Source organism: Nicotiana tomentosiformis, chromosome 2, assembly GCF_000390325.3.
Source record: "Nicotiana tomentosiformis chromosome 2, ASM39032v3, whole genome shotgun sequence".
NCBI classification, from domain to species: Eukaryota; Viridiplantae; Streptophyta; class Magnoliopsida; order Solanales; family Solanaceae; genus Nicotiana; species Nicotiana tomentosiformis.
Genome location: NC_090813.1, coordinates 35,412,626 through 35,432,439, shown reverse-complemented (window position 1 = coordinate 35,432,439; position 19,814 = coordinate 35,412,626). Strand labels below are relative to the sequence as shown.

At 33.3% G+C, this 19,814-nt stretch overlaps 1 protein-coding gene and 1 long non-coding RNA gene across 3 annotated transcripts; one reads left to right on the top strand and one right to left on the bottom strand.

The window, feature by feature from the left end:
* Positions 1 to 9,191: 9,191 nt before the first annotated feature.
* LOC108943624 (uncharacterized) lies at positions 9,192 to 19,800 on the bottom strand. 2 transcript variants are annotated; one of them, XR_004504600.2, is made up of 3 exons: positions 19,693 to 19,800; positions 14,700 to 14,813; positions 9,192 to 9,529 (listed from the first exon to the last, which is right to left on the bottom strand). It is a non-coding gene; the product is annotated as an uncharacterized lncRNA (long non-coding RNA). The 2 variants fall into 2 exon arrangements; XR_004504598.1 differs by lacking the exon at positions 19,693 to 19,800 and having other exon boundaries at positions 14,700 to 14,956.
* Positions 10,850 to 13,765, top strand: LOC104087645 (vicilin-like seed storage protein At2g18540). The gene is made up of 4 exons (XM_009592179.4): positions 10,850 to 11,248; positions 11,366 to 11,541; positions 11,632 to 11,712; positions 11,976 to 13,765. Exons 1-4 carry the CDS (start codon positions 10,912 to 10,914, stop codon positions 13,572 to 13,574), a joined length of 2,193 nt encoding a protein of 730 aa, XP_009590474.1. The 5' UTR covers positions 10,850 to 10,911; the 3' UTR covers positions 13,575 to 13,765.
* Positions 19,801 to 19,814: the final 14 nt, after the last annotated feature.

Here is a 19,814-nt window from a genome sequence, read left to right as displayed (position 1 = left end):
GCCAATAATATTGTATGAAGACAATGTTGCGTGCATAGCTCAACTGAAAGAAGGATATATTAAAAGAGACATAACAAAATATATTTCACCAAAAAAAAAAAAAATTCACTCACGATCTTCAAAAAAACGGTGAAATAGATGTTCAACAAGTTCGTTCAAGTGATAATTTAGCGGATCTGTTCACTAAGGCATTGTCAACTTCAACATTTGAGAAGTTGATATACAAGATTGGAATGTGTCATCTCCGTGACATTAGGTGATGTTTTCATCAGGGGAAGTAAAATATGCGCTGCACTCTTTTTTCCTTAGCCAAGGTTTTATCCCACTAAGTTTTCCTGATAAGGTTTTTAATGAGGCAGCAAGTAATGCATATTGAAAATAACTATATACTCTTTTCTTTTACTAGAATTTTTTCTCAATGGGTTTTTTCTTAGTGGGGTCTATGAGTCATTTTTTCGTTTTACATGAAAATCCAAGGGGAGGTGTTGTAAATAGTGTATGGATGAATTTTCATGATGTAAATAGTGTGAGGATGGATTTTTCTACAACATATCTATCTTTGCACTATTCAAGATAGATTTTAAGTTATCTTTTCTTGCCTATAAAAGCATGTCAATTTACATTGGTGGAGACCATCCCAAGAAAGAGAAAAGAAAGAGTTCCACTACATCTGTTCTTAATTTTACTTCTCTTATTGTTATTTTATTTTGTTAAATTGATTTATTTCATAACAGAAGTGCTATTATTAAAATTTTCGACCTCGTCTAAAAAGGATGAATACTCTTGTTTTGAAAGGAAGACTTGGAGCAACAGTAAAGTTATCTTTGTGTGATCTATAAGTCACGTGTTCGAACCGTGAAATTAGCCGTTGCCTACATATCTCACCTTTTTGGGTGCGGCCGTTACCCCCACCCTACGTGAATGCGGGATACTTCGTGTACATGCTGTCATTCTTTTTGATGAATACTCTTGTTTGTAAGAAAAACTGAATTGGGTTGAAGTGCATCTAATCGGACGTGAACGAGAAGATCAAACATTGCAACAGGTCAATTATCACATCACCATATTCTTAGTGAAAATGAATATAAGAAGAGCAAATTCGAGAAAAGACATCATATCGACTTACTTTTTGAAATAGTTTTAAAAGACATTGTAGTTTGATCAGTTCAAGCCGGTAAAACTCGTAATAAATGTAAATATGTATATTCACGGGCTCAGAAGTGTATCCAGAATTTCAAGTACATGGGTGTACCATAAGTGCCATAAATCCAAATTTTCGAGAGGATGTATGAGAAGATGTACATTTTGTTTAGGAATTTTAAAAGTCAAAACAATGACTAAAGAAAGAGTTGGAAAAAAAAACATATAGCCAATAAAAAAAGGAAAAAAAGGGTAAGCAATAAAAAAAAAGGGAAAAATGTGTTTAATTAGAATAAGTAATTAGTTAAAATTTGATTTAAAAGGAGAAAGAATACGAGGATTGAACCCCTTACGAAAAGGTAGAAAGTGCACCTCCCTACTAGTTCACTAAAGTACTCACTTGAGTTTAGGTTCACTCATGTTAATTTAAGTACTCCGGCTGAAATTCACTTATGGGTATAATTTAGGAAGAGGAGGATGATTCACGTAAACCCACCCCTCCCATGTGCATTTTCCCCTGCACTGGCTTGTACATTTTTTTTTTTTGCTATCAAGTTGTCTTAAAAGTGCAGGAAAGAAAAAACAAAAAAAGTCATCTTAAAAGTAACTACATAACCTTAATAAGTAAAACTAATAATATGAAAAATAAGGTAATTAGTTGAATAGCCTCTGCAACATGTTAAATTACATTTATTATACCAAAATTGCACTGATGTACAAAAATTCAGCCACACTATCAATGAAGCATTAACATATACTCCATGTTATATGTATTGATGTTGTAAAAAATAATCTGCGTATAATCAGGTAAATTATAAAGTAATAACAGGTAAATCATATGATAAATATCTTGGTAACACGACAAAAATAATAACTAAGTTATTATTACAAATTAAACTAAGCTAATAAATAATTTAAGAAATTGTGAATTGCTTTGGTTGTATAACTTAAATCCTAAATGATTTTCTATATATACTATATTAAAAGCACGAAGGCCCTTAGCGAAATGTCGTTCGCCTTTTTTACCCTTTAAAATATGATTTTACATAGAATAATCTTGTCATTTAGCGCCTTTCCAAATATTTAGGACACTAAAATCAAATGAAATTTAGTTTATTAAATTTTTCCTTATTTAAATTAGGCCTTTAAATCAATTAAAAGATTTTCTTATTCTAACAAAAAGAGAAATAGAAAACTTAAAAAACTTACCTAACGTTAATTAGGTAAACATGGAAATTTGAACAATTCTAATTTACTGCAACATAAATAACGATAAAAGTGAATAGAGTTTCTTTAATTAACTATAAAATTCTAACAATTTATGAAGATTAAAGTGGCCGATCTCTTATTTAATTTAAATAAGGTCAAATTGGTTCTCTAATATCAGTAAACCAATATCTTCCCATTGCAAATAACAATAGTAAAGCATGTACAAGTTTAGGACTAAAATAATACATATATATATATATATATATATATATATATATATATATATATATATATATATACATATATATTATATAAAATTATATACCACTTAATTTAGATATGATTTTGAGCATCCATTGTTTTGATTAAATTACTGTTGTTCTTCTTTAGTTTTATCATATTTCTTAATTCATGAAAATTGAAAAGTATATGTTATTCTATAGATTACTGTCAGTATCTGTCCGTTATTTTGTACATATTTATTCAAGGTCACAAAAAGATGGTTCTTGCTAGGAAAGGATGCCCAATCAAGTGCCATAAAAATTTGATTTTGGTAGCAAAAGATATGACCATCAAAATCAGTTTGTCACGGGTGATTTTTTAAATTTTTATTTGTCTTTTGTATTCCTAAAAGGAGTGGGCTTGTTCTACTTATGTTCTGATTTTAACTTGATATTAGTTTCTAGAGTAATTTTCTTCTCATTTGGAAAGGTGAAATTAGAATCTCAATGCCATAAGTTTACTCTCTTTTGGGGATGGCAGATAGAATTGATAAAAAATTAGAAGAAAAAAAATTAAAAACTTGTCACTTGCATGTTTCTTTGTAAAAGTCTAGGTGAGGATTGTTCAGTTAATGTGTTTCTATATTGATTTTTTAAATAATTTATTTATATTTGGCGTAGACCAAATCTAAAGTCAGTGGGCAAATAAGATTAAATTGTCATTACAATTAATTTTCTTAGTATTTTTGATTTGTTTATACGTGTATGTTTATTTTTGATTTGTTTTACAGTAATTTGTTTAGGTTTTTCTTATTTAATTTATAATTTATTTTATAATTTGTCTAGGTTTAGTTTAGAATGATTACCAAAGTCATTGAGGAGTCCAAACCTTGTGGTTATAAGAAATTCATTAACTTTAATTTGTTAAAATTGAAATAACAATGTATTATATAGAAGCTCACGGAGCAAACTTTAAATAACAATAAATCATACGAGAAAAGAGAAATATATAAAAAGAGATACAATATTATAATTTTGTCACCTACCTATATACGAGCAATTCACTAAAAAAATAGTACACAAATATTTTCCTCCAAAAAAGGAATAGCCAAATAAAGAATAGATTTATATTTTTCTTTTAAGAAAGTAACAAGATAATTGTGGCAAATATTTGCTCATGCTTCAAAGGAAAATTAAAACTTAAATATAATAAATTAGGACAAAAGCAATAACATAACATATCATTATTTTATACAATAAAATATGTATAATTATAATTACTACTAAATAACTAACTCATTTAGTACGTGAAGATTTAGAAAATATTCAATTACTTTGAATTCATCTTGTCTTAACGTAAAGTATTGATTTTTTATTCAAAAAATTATTGCATATATCTCACTATTATTTCACATAATTCATTCTTATTCTATATTATATATGACTTTTTAATAATAAACGCAAAACACACGTATATTATCCGTAGTGCATAAAAATGACAAAAAGGGGTCAACTTTTGGGCTGTTAAAGTTCCACAAGAGTGATGAAGACCAAAAGAAGAGGGCCCACTCAAAGAAAGTCCACTAAAGGAAGCAAAAGACAATAGAAACTGAGCAATGAAGCAAAGTGTATTGGCATATTAATTAACCCTGCCCACTAACAATTAACCCAAATAATTAGTCAAAAATTTATTCGAATCCAGGAGACTCTACAAGGATTCTGGAGATCGCATGTGGATCGTCCGATGATCCTTCTGGACAGTAAGCATCTTGGAATTTCCATCTAAAAGTCACCGTTGGATCTGATCGGATCAGATCAGCCTCAAATCGGGCCTAACTAAAGAAAAGGAGACCCCCCTTATAAAGTTAAAAAAAGCTTTATAAAAGCTTATGGACTCACCACTGGCCCACATATATATGGGCCCTACAAGTGACCCTATTGGACATGGAGGAGCCCATCATTGGGCCCACTACACTCCTTTTTGTCTGCAATGCATTTGCGTGTGCCATAGGTGGAGCTACAATACTTCTTGACAGAATTTAATAATTTTGGTCTAAATTTTGTATTTATATCTAAAAATTTACTTAATATGTATTAGTAATGTCAAAACACAGTAAGCTATTCTTTTAGAATCTTCAACTTATAAACTCAAAATCGTATCTCTTGCCTAGAAGACGCGTTGGATAGAAAGAAGAGGAGAATATGTTCTTCTGTTGGTTAATGGGTGATAGTGCACTCATAATTGACCAATCAATCCCATCCTTTCATTGCGTATTAGACTATTAAAGTAATGAACAAAGAAAAAGGACATTTTTTTATTGAATAGTAAAAAGGAAAAATAGACTCAGACCATGATCAAAAGATCACATGAGTAACACTTTATGTTTTTAGTTACAAGTTAGTTGCTCTTGAACCACTGTTACTAAGTTAAGTTTCCATTATATGTTGTTTACTATGCACACAATTTTTTTTTTTTAAAAAAAGGAAGAAAGAAGTAATTACACCCTGCAGTACTATTTAAATGCAACAATTCTAATCTCATCAAATGTTCTTCCCTTTCCTTCTTTTAAAAAAAAATTAAAAAGTAGAAAAAAACTAAATATGGAAAAGCTTCTTTTTTAACTTTTGCCATGACTTTTCTACTGTTTCCTATAATTAAAAACTTGACATGATATTAAATTAAGGATTACAAAGCACTCATGTCTTCGTCAAGCTAATAGTCTTGCATTTTAATAATACTATAGAAAGTTGTCATGTCTTAATCATGCTTTATTTTAGTCACTAATAAATTTGTTTTGCTCTCTGGTCATGGGTTTTATTAATTTTTAACGATGACATAGTCTGAACGGTTATTTTAAAAGGATCCAAACAAAAGTGGTGTAATCATTCAAGGATTTTTATGCTTAAGCTTTTGGTACAAATCAGTATCGCTTTACAACAATGATAACATAGTAAAGTTCATTTTATAGCAAAGCTGCAGTTCGCTTTCTTTACTTTGTGATTTTTAAAGGTCAAGGGGGGCATAACCTTATAGTTGAATTGAAAAAAATTGAAGAAACAAAAATCAAGCATATATATATATATATATATATCGTACTGAAATATGTACACTCACTCTCTTTTTTTCCATAGGATTTTGGTTTTTTCTCCAGAAATAATTTAATTTGGAGCCATATGGTGTAGAGTTTGTTTTTCTGTTCGTCTTATGTTCTCTGTTTTCAAGTGCGGACCTAGAATGTTGGGGAGATACCACTTTCAGTATAGATCATAATTCATACATACATACATACATATACATATATATATATATATATATATATATATATATATATATATATATATATGTATATGTATGTATATGTATATCGAACGGAAAAGGGCTAAATATACCCATGTACTATAAGAAAAGATTTAAATCTAACCTTCGTTATAATTTGAGTCCAAATATACCCCTGATGCTATACTATTGGTTCAAATATATTCTTTTCCATTAAGTTTGTCCAAAGTGGACATCCAATCCTACGTTGCACTGACATTTGATGATGTGGGTGTCACATGGCTTGCCACCTCAGCGCCCCAAATCCATATATTAGAGACTAAAATTTGAAATACAATAATTTTTCGTAATGGTGGCAATAGTGGTGGAAGGGAAGAAAATTTTAGTGGTGGAAAAAAAAAATAGAAGGGAGGGGTAAAATAGGTTATGAGCGCTGAGGTGGCATGCCACCTCATCAAACGTCAGTTCTTCGTAGGATTGGATGTCCACCTTGGACAAACTTAACAGAAGATGGGTATATTTGAACCAATAGTATTACGGCAATGATATATTTTGACCCAAAGTATAACGAAAGATATTTACTCATAGTACAACGATACATTTCGTCATTTACCGAATTTCGAATTTACATTCTCAAAGAACTCATAACTTTGATGTTAACTAATTAAGTTTAAACTTTAGATCACCCTACAATTGTTGGGAGACATATCAAACCCATACCCTTGATATATATAAGAACTTTGTAAAACTCTTTTTAATATGTTAGGGTATGTACTAGCTAGCACCATGGATAGTGCGTGTCACCATTTTACAGCAAATAATATGCCTCATGAATTGGTAGGGAAAGGGTCTTTAAAGTTGAAGTGTTTTTTTCTTTTTCTTGGTAGGTAGTGGGGGAGGGGAAAATAAGGGGACAAAACACAAAATCAATTTGAGTACAATTTACACAAGTCTCCATATATTGATATAGTGCTGAAAAGAAATATAATGTTCTAAGGCAAAGGGGATAACACTTAGAAATTAGCCAACCTCATGTTTCTTACAAGTGGATGAGGGTTCGACTTTGCATTTAGCATCACCTTATTCTCTCTAATTTTCAACAGGACATGTTAATAAAAGGATGACAATCCAGATTGACAAAGTTATGAAAGTGAAAGCACTGTAACATTTCATTCAATCATGCAAAGCATCTCCCGTTAATTTTTCTATCTTTTGGAATATTACGAAAATCAAACCAACCTTTTTACGTATAAGTTTCTAATGACATCAGGGGACTCCTGAGAAATATTCTCACTCAAGGTCGAAAAGGACCCTTTAATAATGATCAATATAATTTTTTTTTATAATGGTCCTTTAATATTCGAATCAGCTCGTACACATCTCAATTTTTGTAATGAGTACATATTATCCCCGACAATATATATATATAAGATAACTTTGCCCTCAAGAATTTATATCGACAGATAAGAGATCACATAATATTTTTGTCTTTGTTGGAATGTAAACTCTACTTTTATGAAATTTTATTAACTGGTAGGTCACATCCTATAGAGCTTTTAGTCAATATTACTATTATTAAGAAGGAAAAAAAGAAGAAGCAAAAGGAAGATATTAACAATAGTATAACAACATTCATAAACGTGATTTAGGAAATAAAGTATGGAAAAATGAATAGTGAAAAAAAGTCAAGTACTTAGGAGTTAAGGTTCGTAAGTTGATGGGACAGATCACGGTGGAAAAGGAAGATAAGCTTCAAAGATACAAAAGCAAAGGGGGGTTGGGTTGAGATTCTGAGTTGTGATTAATACCACTCATGAAGAAAAAGTTATGTCATGGCACCATTCATGAGATTAAGACAACGGTGGAATTAAGATTTTTATTAAAGGGAGTCAAATTTTAAATATATAAATTCATCAAAAAGTCAAAAAGTATCAATATATAGTATATATATTAAATTATCTAATTACACAATATAATTTTTAACGAAAGGATGTCGATCGACACCCTTGAATGCATGTGGCCCCGCCACTGCATTCAGAGCCAACTCTCCCCCAAAAGAAAAGGCGCAAAACAAAAGGATTTGAAACAGTAGTTGTGGAGGTGATTCAGCCATGCTTTCATGACTCATCAATACCTACTTTTTATGTTTTTCTTTTTCCTTTTTATTTTCAGGATATAAATTTTGTTGTAAACTGATATAAAGAAATAAATTTACTCTCTTCAACCTATTAAGCTTTTAGGTGAAATTAGTAAGTCGTACAATTTAACATGGTGTAGAATTGATAGAAGTCGTAGACACCCATAGGTGCACTTTGTAGTGAAAATTAGGAGAAATTAGGGTTCAAAATCCAACTAAGATAAAAGATGTTTGGTAATTTCTTCACATCTGCTTAGAAATAATCTGCTTAAATTTGGATGAGCAAAGTTATCCAATACAAGTGTTGCTGAGAAATAATCGGTATCTAATAGAATAGTCGAGATGCACGCAAATAAGTTTTGACTCTACTTTAACAAACAAAAAAACAATAGGCAGATGTATCCAAAATTCATATCTTATGGTCACTCGTCAACAAAAATATTCCTTATGTTTAGTCCAAGAAAAATAACCATACCCAAATATAAGGGTTTGTTGAAGACGGAAATATATAAACAAATAAACAAATATCATCATATCTCCGATAGTTTAAAATTTTAGATTGGATATTTCACACAATTTATCAAAATTTTCAAAAAAAAATTCTACTTTTTCTTGCTTGGAACTTGGAAGGGGAAGGGGTGGTGGTGGAGATAGGGCGGGGCATCTTCTATCTAGTCTATGTGATTAATATAACAAAACAAAAAGGGCGAGGCAAAAACATGGATGAATGGTGGTCCTTTTCTATATTTATATGGATTGTTACGATACGTCGATTTCACTTTGCAAAATACCAATTAGATTCATTTAGTTATCTTTTTGATCACTCTGCTTTTACTATCATATATATATAGGAGTCCTTCCACGTTTCGCATGTGTCATTGTTTATATTTTCCATGGTCTTCCTTCCAAATGGCTAAAAAAATTTGACACAGTGGTCCCAAAAGTTTATAGAAATAGAATTCAACAGTGAGGCATATACCTATGAATTCTATTTTACATCTTCATCGTATAAAATAGAATGTGTTATAAACTTTACCTCGTGATGCTTACAAGGGGTGAAAATATAAAAGCACTTTATAGATTTACAAGAGTCACACCTTGATTTATCCTAAGATTTTATTTTTTTACATGCCAAACAATGAAGTATGGGAGATCCAATTGGAATAACATCAAATTTAATAAAATTCGAAATAGTCAGAGAGCTGTCTACTGAGGTATATTGAAACTTATTTTTTTTTAATAGAAAATATCAAATACTTAGCAATATATTAAAATGTTTCATAAATTACATTGTTTAAACCAAGCGTTGAAACATATGCTGATACGAGGTAGGCTTATTGATGAATTTATAAGGGCCTCATTGGAAAAGACGATCCAAAGCAATGGGCTAAAAATTGGCCCATTTTCTGCCACCCAGTGTATGGTTATTACTAGTTTCACCCACACAGATTTGCACTTCATTAGTGGACAATGTTGCTGAATTTGAAACATAAGTCCATTTATCTCCACTGTACAGTCCTTCCTGGAGTCCAATCCTGACCATATCTTCATGATTTTATGTAATGTGGTGAATAAGCAAAGTTTCATGTTATGCTTTGTCTCATTTCATAGCAAATTCATTTCCTCATAAAATTTACTTCAAAAAAGTTTCGTTTGATTTTCAGAAATCAAAATATGCTTTTCGGTAACCAAATGGTTTTCAATTTTGTTTACGAAGAACTTAAAACTTTCCAACACCCTACATCTATGATTGCAAGTTAAAATTGCAGAAATATGACACTTTTTGGAGCGGTCTTTATCGTTTAACTTCACTTGCACTTTAAGGGCAAAAGTTAAAAGTGTTTTTCATGAAGCAAGCGAGGGACAACACTCGTTAAATTTAAAATTTAGCAAAACAAGGACAAAAATTCAAGACTATCTATGTGGGTAAACGTACGAAAATTGGGCTTCTCCAGATTAGAGCCGGACCTTGGGGAAAGACAAAGAAATTCGAGGTCCACTTCCAGTTTCTAAGGAGATTAAGCCTAACAAACGATGGTCCTGAACGAAATATGTCTTTCTTTATTCTCTACTATATAGCTGACTCAGAATCGTTAGAATTTGCAATTTCCTCATAATAAAATGTGACGCAGTATAGATTCGAAAACCTTTGTTGAAGATTATTGACTCAGCTACGCGAAACAAACTGTAGTATCCAATGTACCGATTAACAAGCGACTGGTTAACTATGAATTTGTTAGCTCGACAAAATCACCGGTTGATAATGAGTTTGTGAGTTCGATAAAATCTAATTCTCTGATAGAAATTTTATATATTATGCAGAAATTTAATAAAAGTAGACTTAACTTATATATTTTAGCATTGACTCTTTTGAAGCAAAATCCATTCCATCTAAATTATGACTTCCCTTCATCGAGTAAGTAAGTTGCGTCTGTATCCTCATTTTACCTACTTTTCGCTATGCAATTATTCTAAGGGATCTTTATACAAATAGCCGGTTAATATTAATTATTATTTTTTTTTAATCATATACATAAATTATATATATATTATATAGTATTTTTAATTTAAGTGATAAATTGGACGTCTATTTGGATTAATTCTTCGTTATTCAAGATAATAGATGTCTCTAATACAAGAGCTAGAAGATAATAAGGATTATTAGGCCGAAAGGCTGATGGAAATGAACAAGAAGATAAGCTCCTAAATGGAAACAGTACGGAAAAAGTCAAAGAGCAGTGCATGGGAGGAATCATCAGTCAGAAAAGGAAGCCACGTGTGAAGTAGAAACAAGCACGTGTCCATGCAAAAGCCACGTAACTCCCTTCCATCACATCTTCCTTCTTCAAAACCTCGTGTTTTACTCTCTCTTTTCTCACTGCCAGTGATCGTCAGGACTGTGCATGTTTGTTTAAAAACTAAAGGCAATGTCGGATAAAAAATCTGTCTCGACGCCATTTGAATGTTGCAGAATCTTGTTTAAGTTTCTGCTGTTTATGGTTATTATCAGTAATGTGGCGATCCATGTAACAGCTTTGAGTGGGCGAGAAGGAATAACCCCAAGTACGGAATGGGGTTTGGGGCCTCTGGTGAAGAGAGGAGAAAGAAAACTAGTAGTTTCAACTGAAAATGGGGAGGTCTCTTCAGTCAGAGTAGCTGATGGAATCACCGGTTCCTATCATCTTCAGTTCATCACATTGGAGCCCAATTCCCTCTTCCTTCCTGTTGTTCTACATGCAGATATGGTCTTCTATGTCCACACTGGTATTGATTTTACATTTCTGTCCTCTTTTCTTCACTTGATCTGTCTCATTTTATTTGTTTTATTGATAAAATCTCAACTATTTGTTTTTTGATATTTCGGTGGAATGATGATTGAAGGGTCGGGAAGGCTGACTTGGATGGATGAAACTGAACAAAAGTCAGTGGATTTAAGAATTGGAGATGTTTTCAGGTTGCCCTTTGGAACTATTTTCTTCATAGAGAGCAACTTAGAGCCTGCGCGACAGAAACTTAGAGTTTATTCCATCTTTACCAATTCAGGGGATGATTTGAGAGTAATATTCTTTGTTCTCGTCCATTTTTTATGTTAATACTTAATTTTGCATTTTTCTTGATCAAAAATGAATTTCCTCGTATATATGCAGGAGCCGTTGTCCGGACCATACTCTAGCATCCGTGATATGGTTCTTGGATTCGATAGGAAAGTTCTCCAGGCGGCATTTCATGTAACTCCCCTCTATTTAGTTTAAACATATAATTGATAGTATTAAATTTTGTGCACTATTAATATATAATTTAACTCTTCATAAAAAGTCTAATATATTTGGGAAGTAGGTTAAATTGCAATGTTAGTATAAATTTGTTATACTGTTAGAGTATAACTTAAATTCATTTTGAGTTTTTTCTGTTTTTTTTGGGGATAATTTAATAAAAAGAGTCATGTTAAGGGGTAAATTGTGACTATGTATGCAAAACTTTCTTTGTGAAGGTACCAGAGGATGTGATAGATGAAGTGTTGAATGGGACAGAAGTACCAGCCATCATACATGGTGTGCCCAAGACAACAAAAAAGACCCTGTGGGAAATGGAGGCTCAATTCATGAAAAGTCTTCTAGGAAAGGGTGGTCACGGTTTCTTTGACTCCCAAAGCAATAAAAAGAAGACTGAATTGTTCAATATTTTCAAAGAGAAACCAGATTTTGAGAATTGCAATGGCTGGAGCACTGTAATTACACGGAAAAAATTACCCGCATTAAAGGGTTCCCACATTGGTATTTATGTAGTGAACTTAACCAAGGGATCAATGATGGCGCCACACTGGAATCCAACGGCAACTGAAATAGGAATAGCATTGCAAGGAGAAGGAATGGTAAGGGTAGTTTGCTCAAGCACGGGAACAAAGCAAGGATGCCAAAACATGAGGTTTAAGGTGGAAGAAGGAGATGTATTTGCAGTGCCAAGGTTTCGTCCTATGGCTCAAATGGCTTTCAACAACAACTCATTTGTCTTTGTTGGTTTTAGTACAACTACAAAGAGACATCATCCTCAGTACCTAACAGGGAAGGCTTCAGTCCTCCGAACACTGGATAGGCAAATCTTGGCAGCTTCCTTTAATGTGACTAACACAACAATCGATCGGATTCTGGAGGCACAGGGTGAGTCAGTCATACTGGAGTGTACTTCTTGTGCTGAAGAAGAAGTGAGATTAATGGAGGAAGAAAGGAGGAGGGCAGAGGAGGAAGAAAGGAGAAGGGAAGAAGAGGAGGCAAGGCAGAGGGAGGAAGAAAGGAGGAGGGAAGAAGAGGAAGCTAGAAGGAAGGAAGAGGAAGAAGCAAGGAAGGCTGAAGAAGAAAGAAGAAAGAGAGAGGCAGAAGAAGCAAGAAGACGAGAAGAGGAGGCAACAAGGGAGAAAGAGGAACAAAGGAGGAGACAAGAAGAAGAAGCCAGGAGAAGGGAAGAGGAGGAAGCCAGAAGGCAAGAAGAAGAAATCAGAAGGAGACAAGAAGAAGAGGAAGCTAGGAAGAGAGAAGAGGAAGAAGCAGCTAGAAGGCAACAGGAAGAAGAAGCTGAGAGAGAGGCAGAAGAAGCGAGGACAAGAGAAGAGGAAGAGGCAGCTAGGCAGCAGGGGGAAGAAGCACAAAGGGAGGCAGAGGAAGCAAGAAGGAGAGAGGAAGAAGCAGCAAGGAGGAGGGAGGAACAAGCGCAGAGAGAGGCGGAGGAAGCAAGTAGGAGAGAGGAGGAAGCAGCAGCTAGAAGGAGACAGGAACGAGAGGAAGCAGAAAGGGAAAGACAAGCAGAGGAAGCCAGGAGGGAGGGAGAGGAAACAAGGAGACATGAAGAAGAAGAAGAAGAGGAGGAAACAAGGAGAGGAGAGAGGGGAGAGGAGGAGGAGGAGGAAGGAGGAAGAAAAGAAGAGGAGGCGGCAAGAGAGGCTGAGAAAAGAAGGCAAGAAGAAGCCCAGAGACAACAAGAAGCAGCTAGGAGACAGGAAGAAGAAATGGAAAGAAGGCATCAAGAAGAAGAAACCGAGGAAGAGGAGCAGGGTCCTTACGCACGGAGGAAAAGAACATTCCTTAAAACAGCATGAACATGACCCGGTTGTCTCCTTTGTGGTGTCTTTCAGAACATCGCCAGTAGTTCGTTGATGTGGTGTGGAGTGAATACTTTTTCAATATATAAGCAATTTCGTGCCTTTTTTGGTTCATTTTGAGGCTTATGTAATATATTTGATCATGTAATCGTGAATACTTCAATAAAAGGTAACTCTTCCTCAGATAATGTAACCAAGAATAATTTCATTGAAGGGAAGCGGTATAAGCATAAAGGTAACTTTCCCTGTGATGAAGAATGATGATATCAAGTAGGCGTTGTTGATCAACTTTCCAAATGGGTGGAGGGTAAGCTACTTCACTGCCTTACTTCCTCTAAGTTCAAGTTGGGGGAGGTATGATCGGGGATTCTCTATCTTCTTGTTGAACAAGAAAACAGTACTACTACTTAGCATATATAGTTTCAATCAATAAATAGGAACTGTACTAACAATCAGAGCCCTTATTTTCACTTAGCATAGTTGTATACCAGTTAGAACTCATACTGTGGAAACAGAGACTCGTGGACTAGCAATGCCCTTATTAAAAACTATCATGGATGCTCTACTCATTGTCTCTCCAAACAACAGCACTCTTTCATAAAAAGGTACTTCATGCGACATCCATTAATACAAGAAGTTCAAGATACATAACATGCAGTAACAGAACTCGACTCAACTTAGACTTATCCCACATCTAGCTTGATTTTCCATCAAACCAGTGTGCGTAAAAGTAAAACATAACTATAGAATTGATCCCATGGTTAATCACATTCACATAACAAGCGGTTGGGATAAAAAGATGGTCAGTTCTAACGCTTCAAAATTAATATAGCCAATTAGTCGAACGGACGGTGTGCAATCCTAGATGACTTCTATGAAAGTGAGACGAATCAATCTCCCAAAAGTTTAGTACAAAGAAATAACAGCAACCGTTCAAACAATCTAATACGGCTACACATATTAATCTTCACAAATTAAACATTACAACAAAAGCATACTAAATTCTGAACTCAGTAAAGATTCAAATCAACAGCACCATATTATAGACATAACAACACTAGTGAATTGGTCATCAAAGCAACGAAGAGCACAGAAAAGTTCGAAATTTAACCAATCACGAACCTGATCGAAGCTCTTGTGGAACATCTACACGCTTCCTGACTTGTGGAGACAGAGTCTCGAGTAGATTCGGAAACTGCCCAGTCTAATTTTGATACGTATTCTACAATTTCCTTACTAAAGAGAAAAAGAGAGAGTGTGTGAGAATATAAAATTGGCGCCTCTTTCTTTTGGCGCTATTTATCTAGTTTTAGCGACCAGTTATCATGATTTTTAAAGATATTTTTAGATTGCCAATTTTCGCTGAGAAAAAAAGGAGGTAAAAGGTGTGGTAGTTAAAAGTGATAATCAACTTTATATAAGACTAGTCTTAACATACGTGCATTGCGCGTGTCATAAAAAATATTTTAAAAAATATATTTGCGTTATAATATAAAAATTAATACAAATTTGCAAGCTTCAAAATAATGAATTAATCATATTTAGGAGTTTGATCCACTCTAGTGGTTTTTGGTTCGACTAGCTTCATTGTACAAAAAATTTGAGTATACTTCCAATTCTAGAGAAAACTACCCTCTATAGCCCCACAAAATTTTAATAGCTCATGTCTTTTCTCACTTACACGAAATGGCCCTTTGGCCCAAACATAATAGACCGAAATGTCTATTTTGTATATTTTTTGTATAGTGACAGTCTATTTTGAATATTTTTTATATAATGACAGTATATTTTGTATATATATTGTATAGTGACGGTGGGAAGTGGGTTGCTCTAGTGGTAAGCACCCTCCACTTCCAACCAAGAGATTGTGAGTTCGAGTCACCCCAAGAGCAAAGTGGGGAGGTCTTGGAGGGAGGGAGCCGAGGGTCTATCAGAAATAGCCTCTCTACCCCAGGGTAGAGGTAAGGTCTGCGTACACACTACCCTCCCCAGACCCTACTAGTGGGATTATACTGGATCGTTGTTGTGGTTTTTGTTGTTGTATTGTATAGTGACGGTCTATTTAGTATATATTTGTATAGTGTTTGTATATTTTTTGTATAGTGACAGTCTATTGTATATAAATTGTACAGTGACAGACTATTTTGTATATTTTTTGTATACTGACGGTCTATTTTGTATATATGTTGTATAGTGACAATCTATTTATTACTCTCTCCGTTCCAATTTATGTGAACATGTTTGACTGGGTACGAAATTTAAGAAAAAATGAAGACTTTTGGAATTTGTGGTCCTAAACAAGTCAAAAAGGGGTCCAGAGTATTTGTGGGGTTATAAAAGCTTATCATTAAGGGTACAATTGTAAGTTTAAGCTAAATTATTATCAAATTTAGAAAAGGGTCATTCTTTTTGGAACAGACCAAAAAGAAAATAGGTTCACATAAACTGGAATAAATTGAGTATATTTTTTGTATAGTGAGAGTCTATTTTCCATACTTCTATGCTAAGTATTGACTTTAAACACTGTTCAAACTTAAACGTGTCTCTTTCGCGTGAAATTACTCTATATTGAACTACTACAACTATTTGTGCCGGATTTTGTCAAAAAACTCAATTTTCCGGCCATGTTAGTTCTGCTTCCTCCTCCCATCCTTCCATTCTTATTCTTTCTGCCACTTTTCAGCAATAGTGATACAACTAAGATATGTTTTAAGGTTTTGAACTATTTGTGTGGAAGAGTTTTATGGCGTATGCTTTTTCTTTGGTCGTTGAGGAGAGAGGTCGACGTCGCTCATGAAGACAATCTGCCGCCGACGAAACAGATCTTGTGGCTAGCCGCTAGAATTATTTTAGGTTATAAAATGTATATTATAATTTTGGACTACTGAATGATATATGTTTGGGCCGATGGGCTATAAATGAATTTTGCTCATTTTTTTAACGTGTTCTTTATTAGCATAAAAATTGCAGGATGAGTTTGTTACTTTAATTTCATTAATTTACTCTTTTTTTGCAGAATATACATACATGAAAAGTAACATGTAGTAAATATTATTATGTTACATATATAGTTTAAATAAAGGAAAAAGTTAATGTAAGGTAGAATTTTAATTGACTTTAAATTCCTAAATTTTAGGACTTCTCACCTAGTTCAAATAAGTAAATATTTAATAATCAGCATCTTAGTTAATTTCAAAGTACTAAATATTATGATAATAATTAAATGACTATTTTGTCTAGTCGAAATCTATTTTTTAAGGGTAAAAAAAGCGAATGATATTTCGCTAAGAACCTTCGTGCTTTTAATATAATACTAGTTTCTATGTACGTGCGTTGCACGTAAATCTTTAGTTTATCATTTATATGAAAGAACAATACATTAAATTTACTGGAAAATCATATACAAAAAGACCGAATAAAGCCACTAATGTGGGAACAATGCAATAGTATCGTCAATGGGAACATGCATTGCACATATATTCTTTATCAATAGTTATCTTTGTGAAATAAAAAATGATACATGTAATTTTTTACTCTCATTCATACTATGAATACACTTGTTTGATTTTTAAAATAGAAAATAATAAAGAGCACGAAAAGTTACTGCTAGTCATTAAAATTTGTTATGAACATTGACTCTATTATAGAATAACTCATCAAGAAGAATTTTAAGTGCAATATTGAAGGATTTGCTTTAGTTTCTAATAGTATAAATCGATGTCTCTTATCGGATCATAAAACCAAAAGAACTATAATGTCCATACAACTCCCTATGTATGTTTACAATTTGCTTTGTGTGTGTAAACATTAGAACTTTTCACCTAAATATCTCATACCTCTTAAGAAAGAATCCTTGCTGGATACTTTTTTTTTGAAGCTTCACAATTATAAGTTACTAATTAACTAATCTCTCCAAGCCTCTATTTAACATGTACACGTTTATCTCTGGACGAACAAACAATAGATGGCGTCGAAGATCCACTCTTCATCTTCCTGATTTTCATCAACTTCCTTATGCCTATTTATTTCTTGTTTTCAGTTAATTCGACAAATTAAATTAGAACAAAATCCATTACTGCTGGTTATCAGACAAAGAAAAACTAAAGTAACTCCTTTTGCCAACACCAATGTAGAACATAAATAAGCTTAAAGGTAATTTCTTTTAAATTTTAGGCAAAACCTTTATGTAAACGAACATTTAAGCCGTGGCTTTGCCATTGGAGTTCTAATACAAATAGGACCTTTAGTTTTCAATGACTTGAATTCTACAACTAATGAACTGTTTTTACGTTTTTGGATATTAATGTTGAAGACATGATTTAAATATGAAGGGTAAAAAAGTCGGTCAATATTTCAGGGACATTTTTGTCGTTCAATATTTAGCGTGTAACATTCGTGTTTTTATAATAATATAGATATAGATATAGATTTCTCTCCCCAACCCCGAGATTTTTTAAAAGTATTTTAAAATAGGGTTACTGTGCACATATAAGAATCAGAAATTTCCAGGACCATAGCAATGAGCATTATTGAACAGTAGTAGTACGTATGTCCTTTCTGGTATAGGATATGTAGCTTCATTAAAAGATAGAAAATGAAAAGCGTATAAAGTTTGTGATACATTTACTAATAAATCCAACGAATAAAAGAAATACTCGTATATAAAAGTAGAAAAGTAAGTGTTTGTACTTTTTATAAAAACACAATAGGTGGAGTTGAGAGGGATTTGGAAATTGCCTTGGATATTATGTAGGCATCATGAACCAATTAATGGGACCTACAAGATTAATGTTTTGGCTATCCTTATCTTTTATTGACAGGCCCTTCAATTTAAATCGTTGCTGCCCAAAAATGATTCCACTGTCAACCCATTACTTTTTTCAAAACGTTTATTGCACCATTGCTCCACTAACTTCTCATACAAGAGAGTAGAAAAGTTTCCATCTTTAACACTGCTAAACGTCAGAAACTATTTGTATTTGATAGCCAAAAAATATATATATATAAATAAAAAAATATATATTTTTGGATTATTATTTTGAGAGCGGTTATGCATAGTTATTTTCCCATTTTGAAACTATAAGTCTTTGGATTATTAATCCCATGTGGTTCAAGCTGAAGTTAAGAGGTTCCTCGTTTAGTGTCTATAAGCCTAATTAGGTGAAAATGATACTGGGACAATAACAACAACCCAGTATAATTTCACTAGTGGGGTTTGGGGAGGATAGTGCGTACGCAGACCTTACCCCTACTCTCGAGTAGAGAAGCTGTTTCCGATAGACCCTCGGCTCCTTCTCTTCACTTGCTCTTGGGGTGACTCGAACTCACAACATCTTAGTTGGAAGTAGAGGGTGTTCACCACAAGAGCAACCCACACTTGTGAAAATGATGCTGGGAATTTTTTTTATTTGGTTACAAGGGTCGACCACATAAATTAAATTACTGGTCCCATTCTACAAAGTTTGAATTCAAATCTTCCTACAATTCAGTATTCTATTTGGTACAAAAAACATGGCATTTATAGCCTCACAGTGAGGAAAAACTTGCATATAGCTTGAATGCCCTCGTTACATCCACGGATCCACCCTCCTTAATAACCCCCCCCCCCCCCCCCAAACCGGGGCCCTGGGCTTTACTCTCCAAATGCGTCAAGTCAACATCTCCACATTTAGTTAAAAAAAAATTGCATTCAGTTCATCAACAGGCACCAAAAGGTCCAAAAGTGTCCAGACATAAACTTGAATCAGTTTTATTTCTACTCTCTTTATTGTAGGTAATTGTTGTTGTCATCATATAATATTATTTAGGAAGAAAATAAGTAAAAATCATGAGTTGTGATAGGTCTTGAACAGAGAGGAAGCAAACCTATATAATGTCGCATATTAAAAAAAAGGAAGATTAGGTGAGAGACCATGGTTAATGACCTCATCCAAAGATAAATCATAACATAATTCATTATTCCAGGTTACTACTACCAGACAAAAATAAACGACAAGAATAAGGCGTAAACTTCAACAGTAGCTCATTATTATTTTATCAGTATATAGCAGTAGTACTATTAAAGAAATGATATTAATTAGAAGACAATTGAGTTGCAACTTAAACTGATGCTAACCTGACGCGTTTTCGTTTCCAGAGGATAGTTCTCCAAGATGAGATGTCCCAATTGGAGTTCCAAGTCAAAGTGGAATTGGAAAATGGTAAGAAAACTCTCAGCCCTTAGCTGTGACAGAGACG